This window comes from Triturus cristatus, chromosome 4_1 (genome assembly GCF_964204655.1).
Source record: "Triturus cristatus chromosome 4_1, aTriCri1.1, whole genome shotgun sequence".
Classification (NCBI taxonomy): Eukaryota; Metazoa; Chordata; class Amphibia; order Caudata; family Salamandridae; genus Triturus; species Triturus cristatus.
In genome coordinates this window covers 919,901,227-919,920,300 of record NC_140585.1, presented here as the reverse complement: position 1 = coordinate 919,920,300, position 19,074 = coordinate 919,901,227, and the positions used below count along the sequence as shown (strand labels likewise).

The 19,074-nt window shown below is 44.9% G+C and overlaps 1 protein-coding gene across 8 annotated transcripts in view; it reads left to right on the top strand.

Moving 5' to 3' along the window:
- Nucleotides 1–19,074, top strand: part of SBF1 (SET binding factor 1) — a 1,208,265-nt gene that overhangs the window by 899,320 nt on the left and 289,871 nt on the right. For all 8 annotated transcript variants that reach the window (XM_085653743.1, XM_085653740.1, XM_085653741.1 and 5 more), the window contains one exon: nucleotides 18,226–18,410. In XM_085653743.1, coding sequence (XP_085509869.1) covers nucleotides 18,226–18,410 — 185 coding nt within the window. The remainder of the gene's footprint in view (nucleotides 1–18,225; nucleotides 18,411–19,074) is intronic.

Here is a 19,074-nt window from a genome sequence, read left to right as displayed (position 1 = left end):
CTCAGAGTATCTGACCAAGTTTCCTGCGAATAATATACACAGAGTAAAGGAACCTGCTTATGCTAAATACAATAAACTGGGTTGTATTGCTTTTTATAATCCTGTATGCTGTAAAGCAGGATCTGGTTCCTAGGAGAGTACACATGGGTTTTAGCCATTTCTTTCGAGCCTTCAGGTAGGCACTACATACAAACAACATGTGAATCTCATTCTCCGTACAGGAGTTTAAGCACATAGGACAGCACCCGCTTTTGTCATTCAGGCCTCCCAGTCTTTTCTGTGACCAGCATTCTGTATTATAGTTCAGCATAAGGATCCCATATCTAAACTTCAAGTAAAGAGACTTTGCAATAGGTGGCTCAATTTCATCCAAAAAGGATTCGAAGCGGGGTTCGTCCTTAAAGGATAAAAAATCTTGAATTAGAGACCCAACTCTACTTTCATGTACGAGCCTGTCACTCATGTAAGACCAAAAGGCTCGTTTTACTATAGATTTAGAAAAAGCCGGTAAATTATCAGGATTCTCCCACATTGAGTACAAGCCCAGAAGCGTGAACCATTTTTTAATATGCACAAGCCACTGAATAGAGTTAAAAGAATCAAGAATCAACAATTCTTGAAGGCCATTTCTGTATTCGAGCAGTTCTGGGGTGGACCATAACCTAACCCAAAACATTAATGGTCTTATAATGGCAAAGTAATCTGTTCTTTTAAAATTCAAATCGAGCTGGAGGGGTATTAAAGGTGTACTATTCGGGACCCTTACAATAGCTCTCATGAATTTATTGTCCAAGCCCTGAAAGCTATCTCTGGCCCAAGGTCCCCATATCTCTGCTCCATACAACACAGCAGATTGAATTTTAAATTTAAAAAGCTCTAAGACAGGGGTTACACTCTTGCTTGTGCTAGCGTTCAGTCTACATATAATTGGTTTAACGTTGTGGGCATATGATACCTTACTTTTCTCAATTTGGGCCTTCCAACTTAGTTTTGAATCAAGTGCAACGCCCAAATAGGAAAAGTTTTCCACAGTTCCTAATTTCTGGCCATTCAAAGTCAAAAACCCTCTGTCCGGTTTGCTGGGGTTTAATGCCATACATTTCGTTTTGTCAGCATTCATTTCCAGGCCCTTGGTCATGCAATAACAGCTAAAGGAGTTTAAGAGTGCCTGGAGTCCTTTCTTGGTCTGGGATATAAGAATGGTGTCGTCCGCAAAGAGCAACGCAGGCACCCTCTCTCCATTAAGCTACGGGGAATCATTAGTACAACCATTCACATAATTGGGAGCATCATTAACAAACAAGGAAAACAAGGTAGGGGCCAAGACACACCCTTGGCGAACCCCACGTTCAATGGGGATGTTACGTGTCAGTTCGCCATTTGGACCCCACCTAATGTTTGCATAATTTCCAGCATGCAGCTCAACTATTTGAGCCAAAAGACACCCTGGCAAGCCTACTTCACTTAAGGTCCTCCAGAGCAAGTTGCGAGGGACAAGGTCGAATGCGGCTCTCAGATCTACGAAAGCTACATACAAATGACCTTTCCTAATATGCACGTACTTCCAGATCAAACAACAGAATCTGAATATTTGATCTATGGTACTAGTCTTGCTCCTAAAGCCAGCTTGAAATTTAGAGATTTTTTTTGAGTCCTCCAGCCAATCATTAATCCGAAACAGTAAGTGTTTGGCATATAGTTTTTGCAGGGTGTCCATTAGACTAATTGGTCTATAGTTTGAGGGTACCAATCTGTTCCCCTTTTTAAAGATTAACACAACTTCCGCTGCACGCCAACTATCTGGAAAGCGACAGCTTGTAGACAGAACATTAAACAAACGATTTACATAAGGAGCCCATACTTCGATGTCGTGTTTATATAGATCCCCCGGTATTTTATCAGGGCCTGGTGCTTTACTATTTTTTAGTTCATTAATCGCCCTTGTTGTTTCCTCCAGTGTGAAGTCAAGGGGTTCAATAAGAGGGGGGGACCATGATATCTTGTTGTCATCACCATCATATTGTTTATAAAGGGATGTGAAATGGGTCACCCATGTCATTTCATCCAAAAACGTGTCTTTTACAGCTCTGCCTGCATGCCCCCCATTTGCCACCAACCTCCAAAACCCAACATTATCATTAGTTTTTGCAGCAACTAGCATTTCTGACCAAATCGACTCTTCCCATAGTTTTTTTGATGTTTTTTGGGCACACTTATATACCTCCCTTGCAAGTTTGACTCCTTCTTTTGATTTGCTTTTAATAGCAAGCAAGAGGTTTCTCTTGGCCAGCCTGCATGAATGATCGTACCATAGTTTTCCGTGACTTCCCACTCTTATATTTTGTTGCTTTTTCCTTGGCATTTTTGACAAGCAAGTTTTTAGTTCACTGAAGAAAACATTGTGTAGTTCGATAAAGTGATCAAAGTGGACAGGTAGAAAAGATTGTCCAGCTATAGGTCCGAACATTTCCCCAAAGAGAGAGTACACCGATGCTAGGGCCTTGCCATCAGACAAAATATAGGGCCATTTTACTGCACGTCTATTATTATTTATGTGTACATCCTCACACATTTTGCCATTGGTGGTCTCAGATGATAGAGTAACTAGGTTGGTAGTAATATCACTAAACATTTGCACATCAATGTAAAGTTCTAAAGGGTAGTGATCACTTTCCTCCCTACTTGTCACTTTTAAATCAATCAAATAATGCCAAAGGTTAAGTGAGACAAGTATGAAATCTAGATTACTATTGGATTTCGCAAAAGTTGGTTGTTTTGTCAAGTCCGAAGGGAGGCGGCCGTTACATGCTCTAAGACCATGATCTGCCGTTAGCCTAAGCAATTGAACGGCCAAAGTGGAGCACTTAACAAAGTTTGAGGTTTCAAGCTGGGGAATTTTGTACACCTGGTCCTCATCCTCAAAGACGTCATTAATACCAGAAACCGGTTCGAAATTACAGTTTAGGTCGCCTCCCAGAATTACCGGAGTATCTCCAACCACCTTTTTCAAAAAGAGATCCAGTGTTTCCAGAGTAGGTGAGACCTTGGAATGGGCAAGTGGTCTATTATAGACGTTGACAATGTAACATTCATTTCCATTTGAGGGTACAATTTTTAGGGCCAGAATATCGGGTGTTCCTGTATCTATAATTTCACCCCTCATAACCAAGGTGATTTTAAGCCATATGATCAACCCCCCTGACGGTCTCCCCCTATCAGACTGAACTGCCTCAGTGCCATAGGTTTTGTATCCGACTCTATGCGGAACATCTAATGCCCATGTTTCTTGCAATAAACAAAGGTCACTATTATCAACATAATCAGCCCATTCAGGATCCTTAAGATTTTTACCAACACCAGCAATGTTCCAAGACAAAATGAGAAAACGTGGGGTCAGTCTATTACTGGAACAGGTTTGGTCATCAAAAGCCGGCATAAGTACCGGCTGGTGATGAACATTACCTAACTGTATATCGGCAGTTTGATTCTCTGTCTCAATGACCACATCTCTTACTATAGTATTGGTTCCCCCATCTAGACAGCCCACATCCAGATCGTGACATACTTTATCAGCTGCTAGAGACCTTTCCTTGCTCTGGTGGTGATAAGACTTATTACCTAGTATACAGTAAGTGTCATATAACTTGGGAATACAATCTGGCATAGTCCCAAGTCAATCGACAGCATCTAGACAACTGAACCTGTTAAAGGTGGGAATACCAGACCACATATTTCGATCTGCCTGTCTAGCCAAGTTGGGTACATAACCGTGATACTGTTTGACAGTGTTCCAATTGGACCCATAATATATGGGCCTAGGTGGGGGGTAAAAAAACGATAGGGGCCTAGCTTCAATGGGTGGTGTGTCTCCATATGATTTCCATTTGCAAATCTGTTCAGCACTATGGGGTTCCTCAAAAGAAATGACTATGCAGTCACCCATGATTGATTTAGCCATGGGTCCTACCCACGGCACCCTACGAACCATAAGGATTTTACTTTTCATGTGATTCGGAATGGGTTTATTCGAATTTAACCAATAGATCACTTTATTTTTTAGAGATTGAAAGTTCTCCTCATATTGGTTTTCTAATTCAGGTACCCCTGTAAGAACAATTACAAATGGGCTTGCGTCAGGTGGTAAATCTATATACCCTCCTTTAAAGTTGTTATAAGCATGGCCAGATTGATAGTTTGGCTTATTAGGAACATTGACAAAAGATCTATCAGTCAAGGGTTTATTACTGGCAGGTAGATTAGATGTGGATTTCTGTGGAACAGGGGTGTTGGGGATAGGAGAATGGGTAGTATCAACATTTGGTAATTGAGGCGTTTTGCTTTGAACATGACCCTTCAGCAAAGATTTATTAGAGGTATTTACAGATGACGAGGTCGAGGGAATTGGATTTGATGTGGCTGATGTATTTGTTATCGATTTTATATTTGTACTTTTTACTATTCCCTCTTTTTGCTGCTGTATGCTAGTTTGATTTTTATTCAGAGGTATCACAGGAGCAGTAGCTGGTGCTTGCATAGACACTATGGGTACATCAGTGCAATTGAGACTTAAGCTAGATAGTGTAATAACACTTTTTTCTACCTCAAGCAACTGATTCTCAATGCCAGTTAACCTCACTTCTAGTGGCCTGAGTAGTTTCTTAAGCGTCTCCCATACCAGTTTTAAAAAGTCTTCCCTTCCCCCTTCCTGTTCTACCATGTTCAAAGAATTTCTCTGGCCCTCATTGACAGAGTGGTCAGCCATTATGACCGAGTTTTGCTCATCTGTGCTATCATTGACGCTTTGAACAATTAGAGGCGCTTGGTCAGACATATTATTAGCAATACTTACATTGGGTGTTTGCGGGGCCCCCCCTATAATGTTTTGACTAAAGGCTACCTTCGCCTTTTTTCTAGCATACGCAGATATATGTTTCCGTTTTCTCTTATGTTTTAGTGATGTCTTAACAGGCACCTGGCTTTTGGTCGGGTCTGTTTCCACCAATACCTTTTGCTTCTCACCATTTTTACTACCCACGATATTCCCTATCAGTGGATCCGAAGATGGAAAACTTTCAGATACAACACTGACAGAGGGGCCCGAGGGAACAAAGTCTTGATTAATAGAGGGAGTTGTTTCCTCAGAAGTAGAGTGAACCTCGACCAAGGTGATAATTGGTGTGGGGCCAGTAGTGCGCTCAGGGGTTTTTGAGAAGGCAATACTACCTAGAGAGGATTTTTTCCTTAATACTAGTTCGGTAGAGAGCCTCCTTGCAGACTCCAGCTCCAAGGATACTCTGTGCTGGAGTTTAGTAATCTCATTATCAATTGAAAGGCTAGTCCTTGTGATAAAATCATCCAGGGTACCTGTAGCCTTTTTCACGGATTTGGTAGACTTACTCCTAGTTTCACGGACAGACATTATTTGAACTATAGGTTGTTTAGAATTAAAACACAAGCGCAACTAGACAACTCACGTAATAAAAAAATAAAAAAACCAAGAGGGATGGCCCGGTCCGGTCTTAATCGGTCTATAACGGCCTAAAACGGCCGTGTCTTTGCCCAGTCTTAGCCCCGGCCTTTTCCCCGCGCGCGTCCCGCGTGCGCGTTACTGTCACTGATTATCAGGGAGAAGAACAGGTGGAGGGGGCGGGAAGAGGACCAGCTGCGGCCGATCAGCGCCGCTGAGCACGCTGGTCCTTGCAGTCCCGCCTCTGTCCTTGGTGTCAGCTGTAATGTCCCTGAAGGCGCGTTGGTGCTCCAATGCACGAGTGGAAACCCAAGGGCTGGATCCCCAACAAGGTCTCTTGCCTGCGAGCAGCTCCCGCGAAGCGGGGGCCGCGAGGCGTGGCGAAGTGGCCAGAAAACGGACAGGCAAACAGGAGCAGCACTCCCAGCAAGGTCAGTGAAGTAACCCAAGCAGCTCTTACTCCGCGGTGATTTTAACGGGTGGAGGGGGCGGGAAGAGGACCAGCTGCGGCCGATCAGCGCCGCTGAGCACGCTGGTCCTCGCAGTCCCGCCTCTGTCCTTGGTGTCAGCTGTAATGTCCCTGAAGGCGCGTTGGTGCTCCAATGCACGAGTGGAAACCCAAGGGCTGGATCCCCAACAAGGTCTCTTGCCTGCGAGCGGCTCCCGCGAAGCGGGGGGCGCGAGGCGTGGCGAAGTGGCCAGAAAACGGACAGGCAAACAGGAGCAGCACTCCCAGCAAGGTCAGTGAAGTAACCCTAGATTGTTTTTGTTCTGATGTTCTTCCTCAATTCCCCACCCTTCAGCCAGATGGATATTGCACATGATTGATGTGACGAGAGGTTTTTGTTGTTATGTAGTCTGAAGCAATGTCATGGGCAGTTTTAAGCAGTTCTTTGTTTATTTATGCTGAGTTTCACAAGGTTGGTGTCCTCAAAGCAATATGTAGCTGGGTGGATAGTCGCTTACTTCAGACCGTCCAATATGAAAGCCAATTCGCAATTACCAGTTAAAACCCATAGCCTGCTCCGCCAGAATTAACTAGTTTGCAAGATTCCTTATGTGTCTCTGCTTCTACATGTCTGACTATGTGGAAAAGCTTGCTATTCTGTGGTTTAAGACTATCACGGAGAATCCCATGTCAGAGAGGAATGTTAACTTCTTGCAATTCTAGTTCTCCACAAAAGATATTCTTACCGAATTGTTAAACCGCCTTTCTCTGCACAAGCGTAGTTTTAAATTAAGTGTTATTCAGTCAACACTTGGTCTGTACTTAAAGAACTTACTTCCTGACTGACTATTTTCTGTGCATGATGGATACGACAGCTTTTGAAGTTCCTAAAGTAGTAGAGTTCAATATCACTCTTGTGCAGTCGGGTGTATGATCAATATTCCCTGTATTTCAATTCATTTAAATACATAGTGTATGAGTGGAGTTTCAGTCAGATATTCTTTATTATGACCTAGTTGGTTCATTATTTTTTAAGACTGTAAGCATTGCCTCATATTTGTGTTGTTTCTATTATTATTTTCAAACTGAAACTGCATATTTAAAGAATGTGTTCATTGATCAGGTCCATGCACAAAGATATTCCACGATTTATGAATTCAGAGGAATTACCCGTGGTGGACAGCTGTGATTTCAAATAACTTAAGTAACTTTGTAAACTGACTTCTGGCTGCAGATTCCGCACCTTTTGAATATTCCCCAGGCAACGGAATGGATCCGAAAACCTTTCAGCAGTACTTTGGCACACTGTCTGTGGCACCATGCGGCTCTGCACTGACTCCTTTCTGCATTGGAAATTACATGCAGGCCTAATATAGGTGCCACCTCTGTGCGCTGATGTCAGTTCCTGGAACCAGAGCTTCCTTTATGTCTATCAGAGATATTTACCTCAATTTTTCTTCATTTGTACAAGGAATATCATCCAAAAACACAACAGGTTTTAAGCCCTTTAGGTGCTTTCACAAACAAATGTCTGTAACAGATCCCCGCCAGGTATGCCTGCGATGTCTGGGGTCAGCCCAGGACCGAAGACCTGCAGCGACGGCACGTCGATAAACCCAAAACCAATCAAGGACTGCGAGGCGAAGCTTTACATCTCCAAGCATATAAAGACTCCAAGCAGGGAGCACCACAGTATGCGATCTGGGTCATAGTTTGTTCATGGTACCGTTCCCGGAGCTCAAGAAGCTGCTTTAGAAGCCGGTCTTCATCGCGGTCCAAATCATCAGATAAGTAAAAAAAAAACACCAGAAATCAAAGTGGGATTCCGCCCCCTCGCACCACTCAGATTAACCTGAACAGGTGTGGGGGTGAGGCTACAACGCTTGATCTCGCTACATAGATCAGCTGACTTTGAATCCGATCCCACAGCTGGTTTCGGCATAACCCGAGTTTCCAGGGGAAACTGCCATGCCACATCAAATCAAAGAGTTCAGCCTAGCTATGTTTGGACTCTTTGGATCCTTACCGGCTCACTTCAGGGACCCTTTGGGCCCCAAGGAGCTGATAAGCCCTCCATTCCCACGGTGAGTTTGCCCTCTGCGCCACTTGGACTCTGGAACCCATGCCCTTTGGGACTCTTTACAACAAACAATTGATGGACGGAATGCTGACAATGCAGACATTCTCCCCCAGTCAAGAGATCTGGGTTAAATCCATCGTTCTTTTGCCCACTACACCACCCCAGTTTAGACATGGCCATATGCAAATCAGTCTTGACCCTGTGCCTCATGGGAACAGTCCAGCCCGAACTGCCAAGCTATGTCTTCCCTGGACCGGAATCAAGCATCCTAGGACCGGTTTCTGGCTATCAGCCGTCATCAGCCAGGATAGCTTGACTCCAGTGGCGTAGTGAGCACGGGTCCCACGTCTGGGAATACCCATCCCACTTAGGGCAAAAAGCGTTACAACAAACAATTGATGGACGGAATGCAGACATTCTCCCCCAGTCAAGAGATCTGGGTTAAATCCATCGTTCTTTTGCCCACTACACCACCCCAGTTTAGACATGGCCATATGCAAATCAGTCTTGACCCTGTGCCTCATGGGAACAGTCCAGCCCGAACTTCCAAGCCATGTCTTCCCTGGACCGGAATCAAGCATCCTAGGACCGGTTTCTGGCTATCAGCCGTCATCAGCCAGGATAGCTTGACTCCAGTGGCGTAGTGAGCACGGGTCCCACGTCTGGGAATACCCATCCCACTTAGGGCAAAAAGCGTTACAACAAACAATTGATGGACGGAATGCTGACAATGCAGACATTCTCCCCCAGTCAAGAGATCTGGGTTAAATCCATCGTTCTTTTGCCCACTACACCACCCCAGTTTAGACATGGCCATATGCAAATCAGTCTTGACCCTGTGCCTCATGGGAACAGTCCAGCCCGAACTGCCAAGCCATGTCTTCCCTGGACCGGAATCAAGCATCCTAGGACCGGTTTCTGGCTATCAGCCGTCATCAGCCAGGATAGCTTGACTCCAGTGGCGTAGTGAGCACGGGTCCCACGTCTGGGAAAACCCATCCCACTTAGGGCAAAAAGCGTTACAACAAACAATTGATGGACGGAATGCTGACAATGCAGACATTCTCCCCCAGTCAAGAGATCTGGGTTAAATCCATCGTTCTTTTGCCAACTACACCACCCCAGTTTAGACATGGCCATATGCAAATCAGTCTTGACCCTGTGCCTCATGGGAACAGTTCAGCCCGAACTGCCAAGCCATGTCTTCCCTGGACCGGAATCAAGCATCCTAGGACTGGTTTCTGGCTATCAGCCGTCATCAGCCAGGATAGCTTGACTCCAGTGGCGTAGTGAGCACGGGTCCCACGTCTGGGAATACCCATCCCACTTAGGGCATAAAGCGTTACAACAAACAATTGATGGACGGAATGCTGACAATGCAGACATTCTCCCCCAGTCAAGATATCTGGGTTAAATCCATCGTTCTTTTGCCCACTACACCACCCCAGTTTAGACATGGCCATATGCAAATCAGTCTTGACCCTGTGCCTCATGGGAACAGTCCAGCCCGAACTGCCAAGCCATGTCTTCCCTGGACCGGAATCAAGCATCCTAGGACCGGTTTCTGGCTATCAGCCGTCATCAGCCAGGATAGCTTGACTCCAGTGGCGTAGTGAGCACGGGTCCCACGTCTGGGAATACCCATCCCACTTGGGGCAAAAAGCGTTACAACAAACAATTGATGGACGGAATGCTGACAATGCAGACATTCTCCCCCAGTCAAGAGATCTGGGTTAAATCCATCGTTCTTTTGCCCACTACACCACCCCAGTTTAGACATGGCCATATGCAAATCAGTCTTGACCCTGTGCCTCATGCGAACAGTCCAGCCCGAACTGCCAAGCCATGTCTTCCCTGGACCGGAATCAAGCATCCTAGGACCGGTTTCTGGCTATCAGCCATCATCAGCCAGGATAGCTTGACTCCAGTGGCGTGGGACCCGTGCTCACTACGCCACTGGAGTCAAGCTATCCTGGCTGATGACGGCTGATAGCCAGAAACCGGTCCTAGGATGCTTGATTCCGGTCCAGGGAAGACATGGCTTGGCAGTTCGGGCTGGACTGTTCCCATGAGGCACAGGGTCAAGACTGATTTGCATATGGCCATGTCTAAACTGGGGTGGTGTAGTGGGCAAAAGAACGATGGATTTAACCCAGATCTCTTGACTGGGGGAGAATGTATGCATTGTCAGCATTCCGTCCATCCTTTGTTTGTTGTAACGCTTTGGGACTCTTTGGCACAAGTCCTCCCTGGTGTGCCCGAAGGTCTCTTTCCAGACGGTCATGATGCAGCCAAGTTCACTATTCTTTGTGTCTTTGCCACCACCCATTCTAATGGGTTGGCCATTGGCACGAGTTTTCCCATTCCCCACTATGCGTGGCTGTTATCAACTGAGTACTCAGACGACGTCTAGTCCTCCCTGATTGACATGACCTTTGACGGGGCATGCCTGTTTGGAGACACAGCAGATTCTGCTCTAGAGCATTTTGTGAAGAGTAGGGAGGCCACATGCTCTTTAGGACTGTCCACCCCGCCTCGCCAACCACAACAGTTAAGCCGCTCCTTTTGTGGACTTGGTAAGGGTGCCCCATACCGCCAGCCCGTCCAGCCTCAACAAGGAACTCAGCAGTTTCTCATTTGAGACGTGGTGCCTACCTCCCCCGTGGCCAAAGTCAACGGACCCCCTAGTCTACCCCTCCCCCTGCAGCCCCAACTGCCAAACCTATTTAGCATGCCTTTACAGGAGCACAGCCAACTGATGGGAGGCAGAATTCATGGAATCTTCCTGTGTTAGGAGGCGAAAACATCGGACAGGTGGGTTCTACAGATCGTTTGCAGGGGATACACCTTACCCTTCCTCTCTTCCCTGAAGCACCTTCCAACGACCTCCTGGAGTCTGGGCATCTCTCAATTTTGCTGCAGGAGGTGCAGGCCCTTTTGGCCCAAGGGGCTGTTGAGAAGGTGCCATCGTCAGAAGTAGGATGACTTTTTTATACCTGCTAATTTCTGGTGCCCAAGAAAGATGCATGAATGCGGCCTATTTTAGACTTGCGCACTCTCAACCCCATCCTCTGCAGGGAGAAATCCTCAATACTCACCAAATCCCAGGTCTTACCTGCACTTGACCTCGACGGTGTCGAACCTGCATAATGCCTGTTTCCATATACCCGTCTTCCCAGCTCTCCTACGCTAACTGTGGTTTGTAGTGGGACAGGAGCATTTTCAGTTTGTGATGCTCCCCTTTGATCTCACCAGTGCACCTCCGGTGTTCACAAAAATGATTGCGGTGATAAGCAGCACTTCTATCACAGAAAAAGAACCCTTGGGTCTAGAACAACTAACATAGCTGTTGGAGTGAAGACTTAGCCGCAAATGGGATATCCCTTTTTAAGGACAAAATCCCTCACCCACCGAGGTGGCATGCTTCATCATTGAGATTCTCCTTGTGCTGTGATGTGTAGTCGTGGCACAGGCTGCAACCCCCTCTCTGTGAGGGAGGAGCTCAGGGATATTTTTTTTGTCTGGAGAAAGGTATCCTAAATACCACAGGGATGAGCTCAAGGAAGTAGGGATGGCACAGCAAAAGAGTGAATGTTAAGTTAAAACTTGATGCACGGTGCGCAATATCCCTTTATTAGCGTGCCCCTGGGCCAGTATTAAAAGCAGGGCATTGGCGAGAGAAAAATAAATATCTGCAGCACACCTTCGGAAGTCAGGGGTGAAAGAATTCCCTTACCTTGACGACTGGCGGTTGAAAGCTGTGTTTTTTAAGGCAGTTGTCAACCACCTCTAGACCATGGAGAAACTCCTGTCATCCTTCGGGTTCAATATCAACGTAGCAAAATCGCACCTGGCTCCTCCTCAGATGCTCCCTTTCATCAGAGCCATCCTGACATTGCTCGGTTTTGTACCTTTCCCCTGGGAAAGAGCGTGTAGGAAATTCAGGCTATGATCCGGATCTTTCAGTTTCAGTCCTGGATTTCAGTGAGATCGACTCTGAGGCTGCTGGGGTTGATGGCCCTGTGCATCCTGCTGGTAAAGGATGCCAGGTGGCATTTGCGGGCTCTGCAGTGGTATCTGAAGTCCCAGTGGCCCAACATCAAAGGTACTTTCCCAACCATATTTAGATTTCGGAAGAGACTGGCAAAGACCAATTGGGTCAGTGGCAGACCCGCTCTCTACTTCACCCAGAACTGACAGTGGTAACCAATGCTTTGTTTCTGGGTTATGGCAACCATCTGGGAGAGGGGGAGATCACAGGCCTCTAGTGTCCGGCGGAGCCCTGGCTCCACCTCAACCTTCTGGAGCTGAGGGCCATTCGCTTGGCGTTGTAAGACTTTCTTTCATCCATCAAGGGGAGGTTAATTCAGGTACTCATGGACAACACCTCCACCATGTGGTATTGCAACAAACAGGATGGGGTGGGGGTCTCGGCTTTGCCCAGGAGGCTCTGTGCCCCTGGAAATTGTTTGACCGCCAGGGTATGTTCCTGGTGGGGAACCACCTGATGGTCCAAGGCGGATAAACTCAGCAGTAAGCACCTCTAGTGGATCTCTAGACTCTGGTATGCTTTTCCACCCTCACTCCTGCTCTAAGTTCTCAAGAAAATTAGGCCCGACCAAGCCCAAGTCCTCTTAGTGGCTGTGGATTGGGAATTAAGAGTGTGGTATACAGAACTTCTGGGCTCGAGCAAATGTCCTCTGATTAGGCTGCCCCTCCAGGAATACCTGCTATTGCAACAACAGTGCAAGGTTCCGCACATTTGCCCAGTTGCATTCTCCGCCTCATGCTTCCAGATTGAACGACGACAGCTGGCCATCTTCAACCTTCCCCCAGAGGTGATTGATGTCATTTCGGCAGCCAGGTGTCCCTTGGTGAAAACTATATGCGCCTTTTGTTGGATCACATGGTGGTTTGGTGCAGCATACGACAGATTGACCTCCACCAGGCGAAGTTATCTGACGTTCTGTTAATGCTTATCTTTCGCCCCTATATCAAAACCAAACACAGTCTACCAAAATCTTATAGAAGGTATAGCTCAAAACAGTATTTACTCTCATGAGAAAGACCTCTTCATAACATATTTTATTTTAAATTTATAAATACATAAATACAAGTTCGGGCTCCCTATCTTCAAAAGCCATGTTAGACTTCAGACTCCTACTCTATACCACTCCTACACATTAATTCCATCAAAACCCATCCAGTCTACACATTAAAAACCTTAATAAGCCAAGCTAACATCATTATATGTATCTAATCATCTATTGATATATATCACAAAGATGATCTGTATTAATGTTATTCAGTACATATCATACACGAATATCAGTTTCGTCAGCATTTAAGTTTTTTGACAAATATAGAACAAAATCAGAGAAAAGCGCCGACGTGCATTTCGTTGAAAAGGTCAGATTTGGAAGATACCTCTGTCTGGGCGCTGTATATAATACGATGGTGGTGGCAGCTGCCATCCAGTACACAGACTTATGTATTTAAGGAGCCCTAATTCAATGTAGATAGGATTGTAGACACGGATGAATGGCATATGCACTGACGACATTTCCCAAAATAGGGGGGGCAGTCAGAGATGGAAAAAGCAAGGTACTCCAACAAAGGTCTAATATAGATGTGGAATAAAAGGCCAAGGGATGAGGGTGACACCTTTCCTTAAAGTGTTTCTGATTGATGCACAAGGTAATACAGTTAAGGGTCGACAAAGACAGTCATAGTAGATTCGGGGAACGGCCTTTACAACGACTCCTTGACAACGAAGGACCTGAACCACGACTCTTTAACAACGACCTGACCCTGAATCACGAGTCCTTTAACCACTTAACGACCTGTAATAATATTAATTACCTCATAAGGCCAGTAGATGGCACTCTCGGATTGTATCTTGTAAAGTATTTTGGTAAGTATTAAAGATAATACGTGTATTATATATTTATATGTATCTATCTATCTATATATATATATATATATATATATATATATATATATATATATATATATGTGTGTGTGGTAAGTGTATTTTTGAGGGTTCAGGTGAGTATGGGTTTTTGGGTGACAAGGGTATTTTTAGGGTGGGTATGGGTTTTTGAGACTGCAAGGGTATTTTTAGTGTTTAGGGTAGGTATGGGTTTTTGGGTGGAAAGGGATTTTTTAGGGTTTGGGATGGGTGTGGGTTTTTGGGTGACAATGGTAATTGTAGGTTTTTGGGTGGGTATGGGTTTTTTGGTGACAAGGGTCATTTTAGGGTGGGTATGGGCTTTTGGGTTGAAAGTGTATTTTTAGGGTTGAGTATAGGTTTTTGGGCGGCAAGGGTAATTTTAGGGTGGGTGTGGGTTTTTGGGTGGCAAGGGTAGCTTTAGGGTTTAGAGTAGGTATGGGTTTTTGGGATTGCAAGGGTATTTTTAGGATGGGTGGAAAGGGAATTCATAGGGTTTAGGGTGGGTATAGGTTTTTGGGTGGAAAGGGAATTTTAAGGTTTGGGGGTGGGTGTAGGTTTTTGGGTGGATAAGGATTTTATAACAATAGTGAGTATAGGGGTTTGTGTGTGTGTGTGTGTGTATGTATATATATATATATATATATATGTATATATATATATATATATATATATATATATATATGTGTGTACCCAACTTTGCCCAGCAAATGAGGCCGCAGCACACCACAGGTAAGGAACAACCTTTATTAATCGAAACAGGCAGCTTCCGATCCCGTCGTGACATCCCTTGCCTGACGCGTTTCAGAGTCTTTTACTCCTTCCTCAGAGGCAGTCATCCGCAAAGTTCCGTGCAATTCTAAAAGTGCCCAGCACGCTTGAAATAGCTTTCATTAGCTTTCGGTGTGTCATTGGTTTAATTGATGTTGCCCATTGCATGCTGGTTCTCGTAGTTCAATCCTGCACATTTAAAACCCTCCAGTGGGTCCGAATACGCTGAAAATTTTCGGGATACTTTTCTTAAGCCCTTCATTGAGCCCCCAGATCGGACTTTGCCTGCTTTCATTATCTGCCTGCTGTGTCATACACAAGACGAAGGTTCCTCTTGTGAGCATCCTGAGTTCCGGATGGCGCGATCCCTCTACGGCCTGGAACCGCCGTAATAACATGTACCCAACTTTGCCCAGCAAATGAGGCCGCAGCACACCGCAGGTAAGGAACAACCTTTATTAATCGAAACAGGCAGCTTCCGATCCCGTCGTGACATCCCTTGCCTGACGCGTTTCAGAGTCTTTTACTCCTTCCTCAGAGGCAGTCATCCTATATATATATATATATTCACTTAAAAAACCCGCAATCCAGTGCTCATGACGTCACATATTTCATCACTCATGACATGGTCAGTGGCATCACTCATGACATCATCCTTGTGATAGAGTGGCGGTCGCGCAAGTTATAGTTATCTGAACTAACTATAACGGTGGAATTTCATTGGTTTTTTACGAGTGAAATGGCCACCTAACTATAACGTGTGAAACCTATGGTTTTTTAAGTGAATTTGCAAGGTTTTTTAAATGCTAATTCCTAACTATAACGTGTCTGAAACCTATGGTTTTTTAAGCGAATTTGTACGTTTTTTTAAATGCTAATTTTTTTTTTAATGGTTTTTCACCGTGCGCGCACCCCGCGATTTAAAAAAATAAATAAATGTTTTTTCATCCTTCTGGGTCCTTTAGGGACCCCCTGACAAAGGCTAGGGGGTCAGGAACTCTCTACCCTGCCCCTTTTCACGTTCGCCACCTCTCTTTTTCACTCTTGCACCCACAACAAACAAAATGGCGGCCGACACTTCCTGATTTCGACCGATTTGAACGTTGACTGACATGTAACCACCAATCAGAATTACGCTCGCGCACGTTGGGCTGCGCGCACGGTGCGCTCACGGTGCGCGGCTATAGATATGTATGTGCTTTTAAATGCAATTTTCTCAGGAACTACTGAACAGATTGACTCCATATATGCAAAAGGCACTTCCCTGACCTGAGGACTACCTCTCTGCCGAATTTCAAGTAATTCTGTCAACCGTTCGGGCTGTACCTTCGACTAAAGGTCCTATGGGAAAATGCATGGGGAAAACGCGTTTGGGACCCCCCTTTTTTCTCGGCCCCCGCTTGACGAATCACCCCGAGACTTTCAGGGTAGGAGCTGAGCGGAGCGCCCCATTAGTTTTGAAAATTTCGCGCGGATTCGTCAACCGGCGCCAAAGTTATTCAAAATAGAATTTTCAGATTTCCTATGGAAACACGGTCCTAACTATAACTATCTACTGGCGACCGCCAGTAGATAATATATATATATAATTTACAGGTGCATACAAACCCACACACATATATGTATACATATATATAGATATATATATTTATTTATTGATACTTACCTTTCAAATAGATACATTAATGGGGTAAAGGCAATCGTGGTAAAGGCATAGTAGTTGTAATAAATAGTTGTTATTAAAACTTTAGTGGTTTACACTAAACCTCTTATGTATAGATATTATCTTTTGCCCCTTTCAGCCTTCTTACGGTTGCCAGATCAGCGCTCCTTGTTTGTCACCAGTTGTGATGCGGTTTTTGAAAGGGCTACAGCATATGTTTCCCTCTTCTCCCTTTGTAATGCCTTAATCTGGGCCTCACCTATTTGATGTGCGCTCCTTTCAAGCCTCATAAAAGCTGTTTCTTATGGCTCCTTACTATTAAGACAATGTGTTCCTCATTGCGATCACCTCAGCACGGTATGTGACTGAGCGTCCAGTTCTTTGTGTCAATCCGCATTAAACCAGGTTCATTCCAGACAAACTGGTTGTGTAGATTTAAGCATGATTTCTACCAAACGTTGTGACGCTGTTCCATGTCACCCTGCCAGCATTTTACACTTTATCTAACCCCTCTAAGGAGGAGGAGAGCCTCAATTGCTTGGATCCCATAAAAGCATTCTGCTTTTACAATGATCGAGCTAATGACTACAGAGTGGATAATCAGCTCATTGTAGGGTTCGCTGGGGCAAAAAAAGCAGGAATGTGCAAAATAGAACCATCTACCCCTGGATCTCCCCTACATTAAGATCTGCTATGAATTGGCTAAGAAGCAGCTTCTAGAAGGACTGCATGCTCATACCACTGCGTTAGTATGCAGAATCGCTGTCCTAGACATCTCTAGGTGGATATGTGGCAATCCCTCCATACATTCTAAAAGCACTATTGTATGGACAGTCTGGTTCACTAAGAGGGCCATTTTCCCCACTCATTGCTACAGAACTTTTTGGTTTGAGTCCAATCACAGTCCCACCTCCAAATAGGTACTGTGTTGGTATCTATTCAAAATGTGAAGAAACTCCGGATATAAGTCTCTATCAGAAGAACACCTTCAATAACACTTTTGATGCAGATTCCTCACCATGGCGCCTATATAGGTTTCGCACATCATTTCCACAGCGCAATGGCATCAGTGCGGAGTGGCACAGCACCACCTGACAACGTGTCAATGTACTGCTGAAAGGTGTCCGGATCCATTCTGATGTCTGGAGAATATTCAGAAGGTGAAGAACCTGTGACTAGATGGAGTGTCTGCCAGAAAGAGCATTACCACAGTTAAGTAAGTAATTATTTTCATCCCTGTGTATGTCTGCTCAGTAAAAACGAGATATGCATTCCTTTGCTCTGAATAAGAAACATAGGTTCCTCATGTGTGTCTTCCATGTGGCATCCTGTTTTGTGATATGACTTTGCTGTGATAATGAGACACGTTACCTGCTTGGTGAAACTGAGGTGCTGTTTCACGTGTCTCTTCTACATGAGAATGAGAAGACTTGGCGCCTGTGTCTCTGCTCTACTAGAATACCATGTTTTGACTGTGGAATGCTTTGGTAACCAATGTGTCTTGGTAAACAGTTGTCTGTAATTGAGAGATCCTAAGGTTCCCACTATTATTCTATGAGAATGAAACATGAATGTTCCCTGTCTGTCTGTCAATGACATACAGTATCTTAAGTGGAGAATGGATTAATCTGCACCTAAGTGTACTTAAATGCAAGTCCTTTCTGACTTTTATTAGCATTATGAAAGAGACAAGCAAGTGCATTATTCTAAATAAACATGGAGTTGTCAATGTGCTGAGTGAGTGTTCCGAAAGTGTTACAGATCACTTTATAATCATGACCTGCTACCCCACACTCTTGAATAGACCCCTACAACAGTTGTTCTTTTAATAACCTGTCTTTTATAGGCAAATGGGGCAGCATCCGTACAAACAGCCGAACCAACACATATGCACTTAATGCAGAGATTGGTACTCGCCTGGCAGCCAAGGACATGCTGAGCTCTCATCACAATGGGGGACCTTCTGAGGCCAACTTTCTACGTCAGCAAAGGGCTCATCTCTACATCATCGGAGACAAATCCCAACTGAAGGTAATGTAGATGATAGGAAATGAGAAAGCTTTATGTGGCATCAGGTTCTGTACCTCTGAATGAAGGTCTTTCCTCAGCCTTACAAGTATGTTTCATGTCTTTGACATGCCTCTGCCAGTTCTTTATTGCAAAATCCGACTTCGCTAAGTTACCTTAAACTTTTGCCCTGTACCCTGCCCTCATCATTCAGAACTTTGTGTGGAGACTGACTGATGCCTTTTTGTTCCTCTGTTCTCTTTCATGACCTGGAATGTCTATATGCACTTAGCTGTAACCAGAGCCTAGCTTTTCCTTTCTTGGCCTTTCCTCAAATCGGTCTCCTGTTATTCTTGACCCCATCCACAGATGAGCTTGTTTTCTTGGCCAAATCTGGGTTCTTTCTTGTTCCTTCTTTGACTTGGCTGTTCAGTTTCTTGGGCTGGTTTTATCGTGGCTCCATCCACTTATTGACCCTGCCCTATGTTATCCTGTGTTTGCCATGTCCTCTGCACATTCCCTCCTCTTCCTGTTCGTATCCTGGTTTTGGATCCTCCATTGCCTGTCCCTGTTTTAGCCTAACACCTCCTTGCCTTTAACTCCCTAAAATGTTTAATCTTATTTAGTAATATAGTCACAGCTGGCCCTGAGCTACTGATACCCACTGTTAGGGTTACTCTGAATCCTG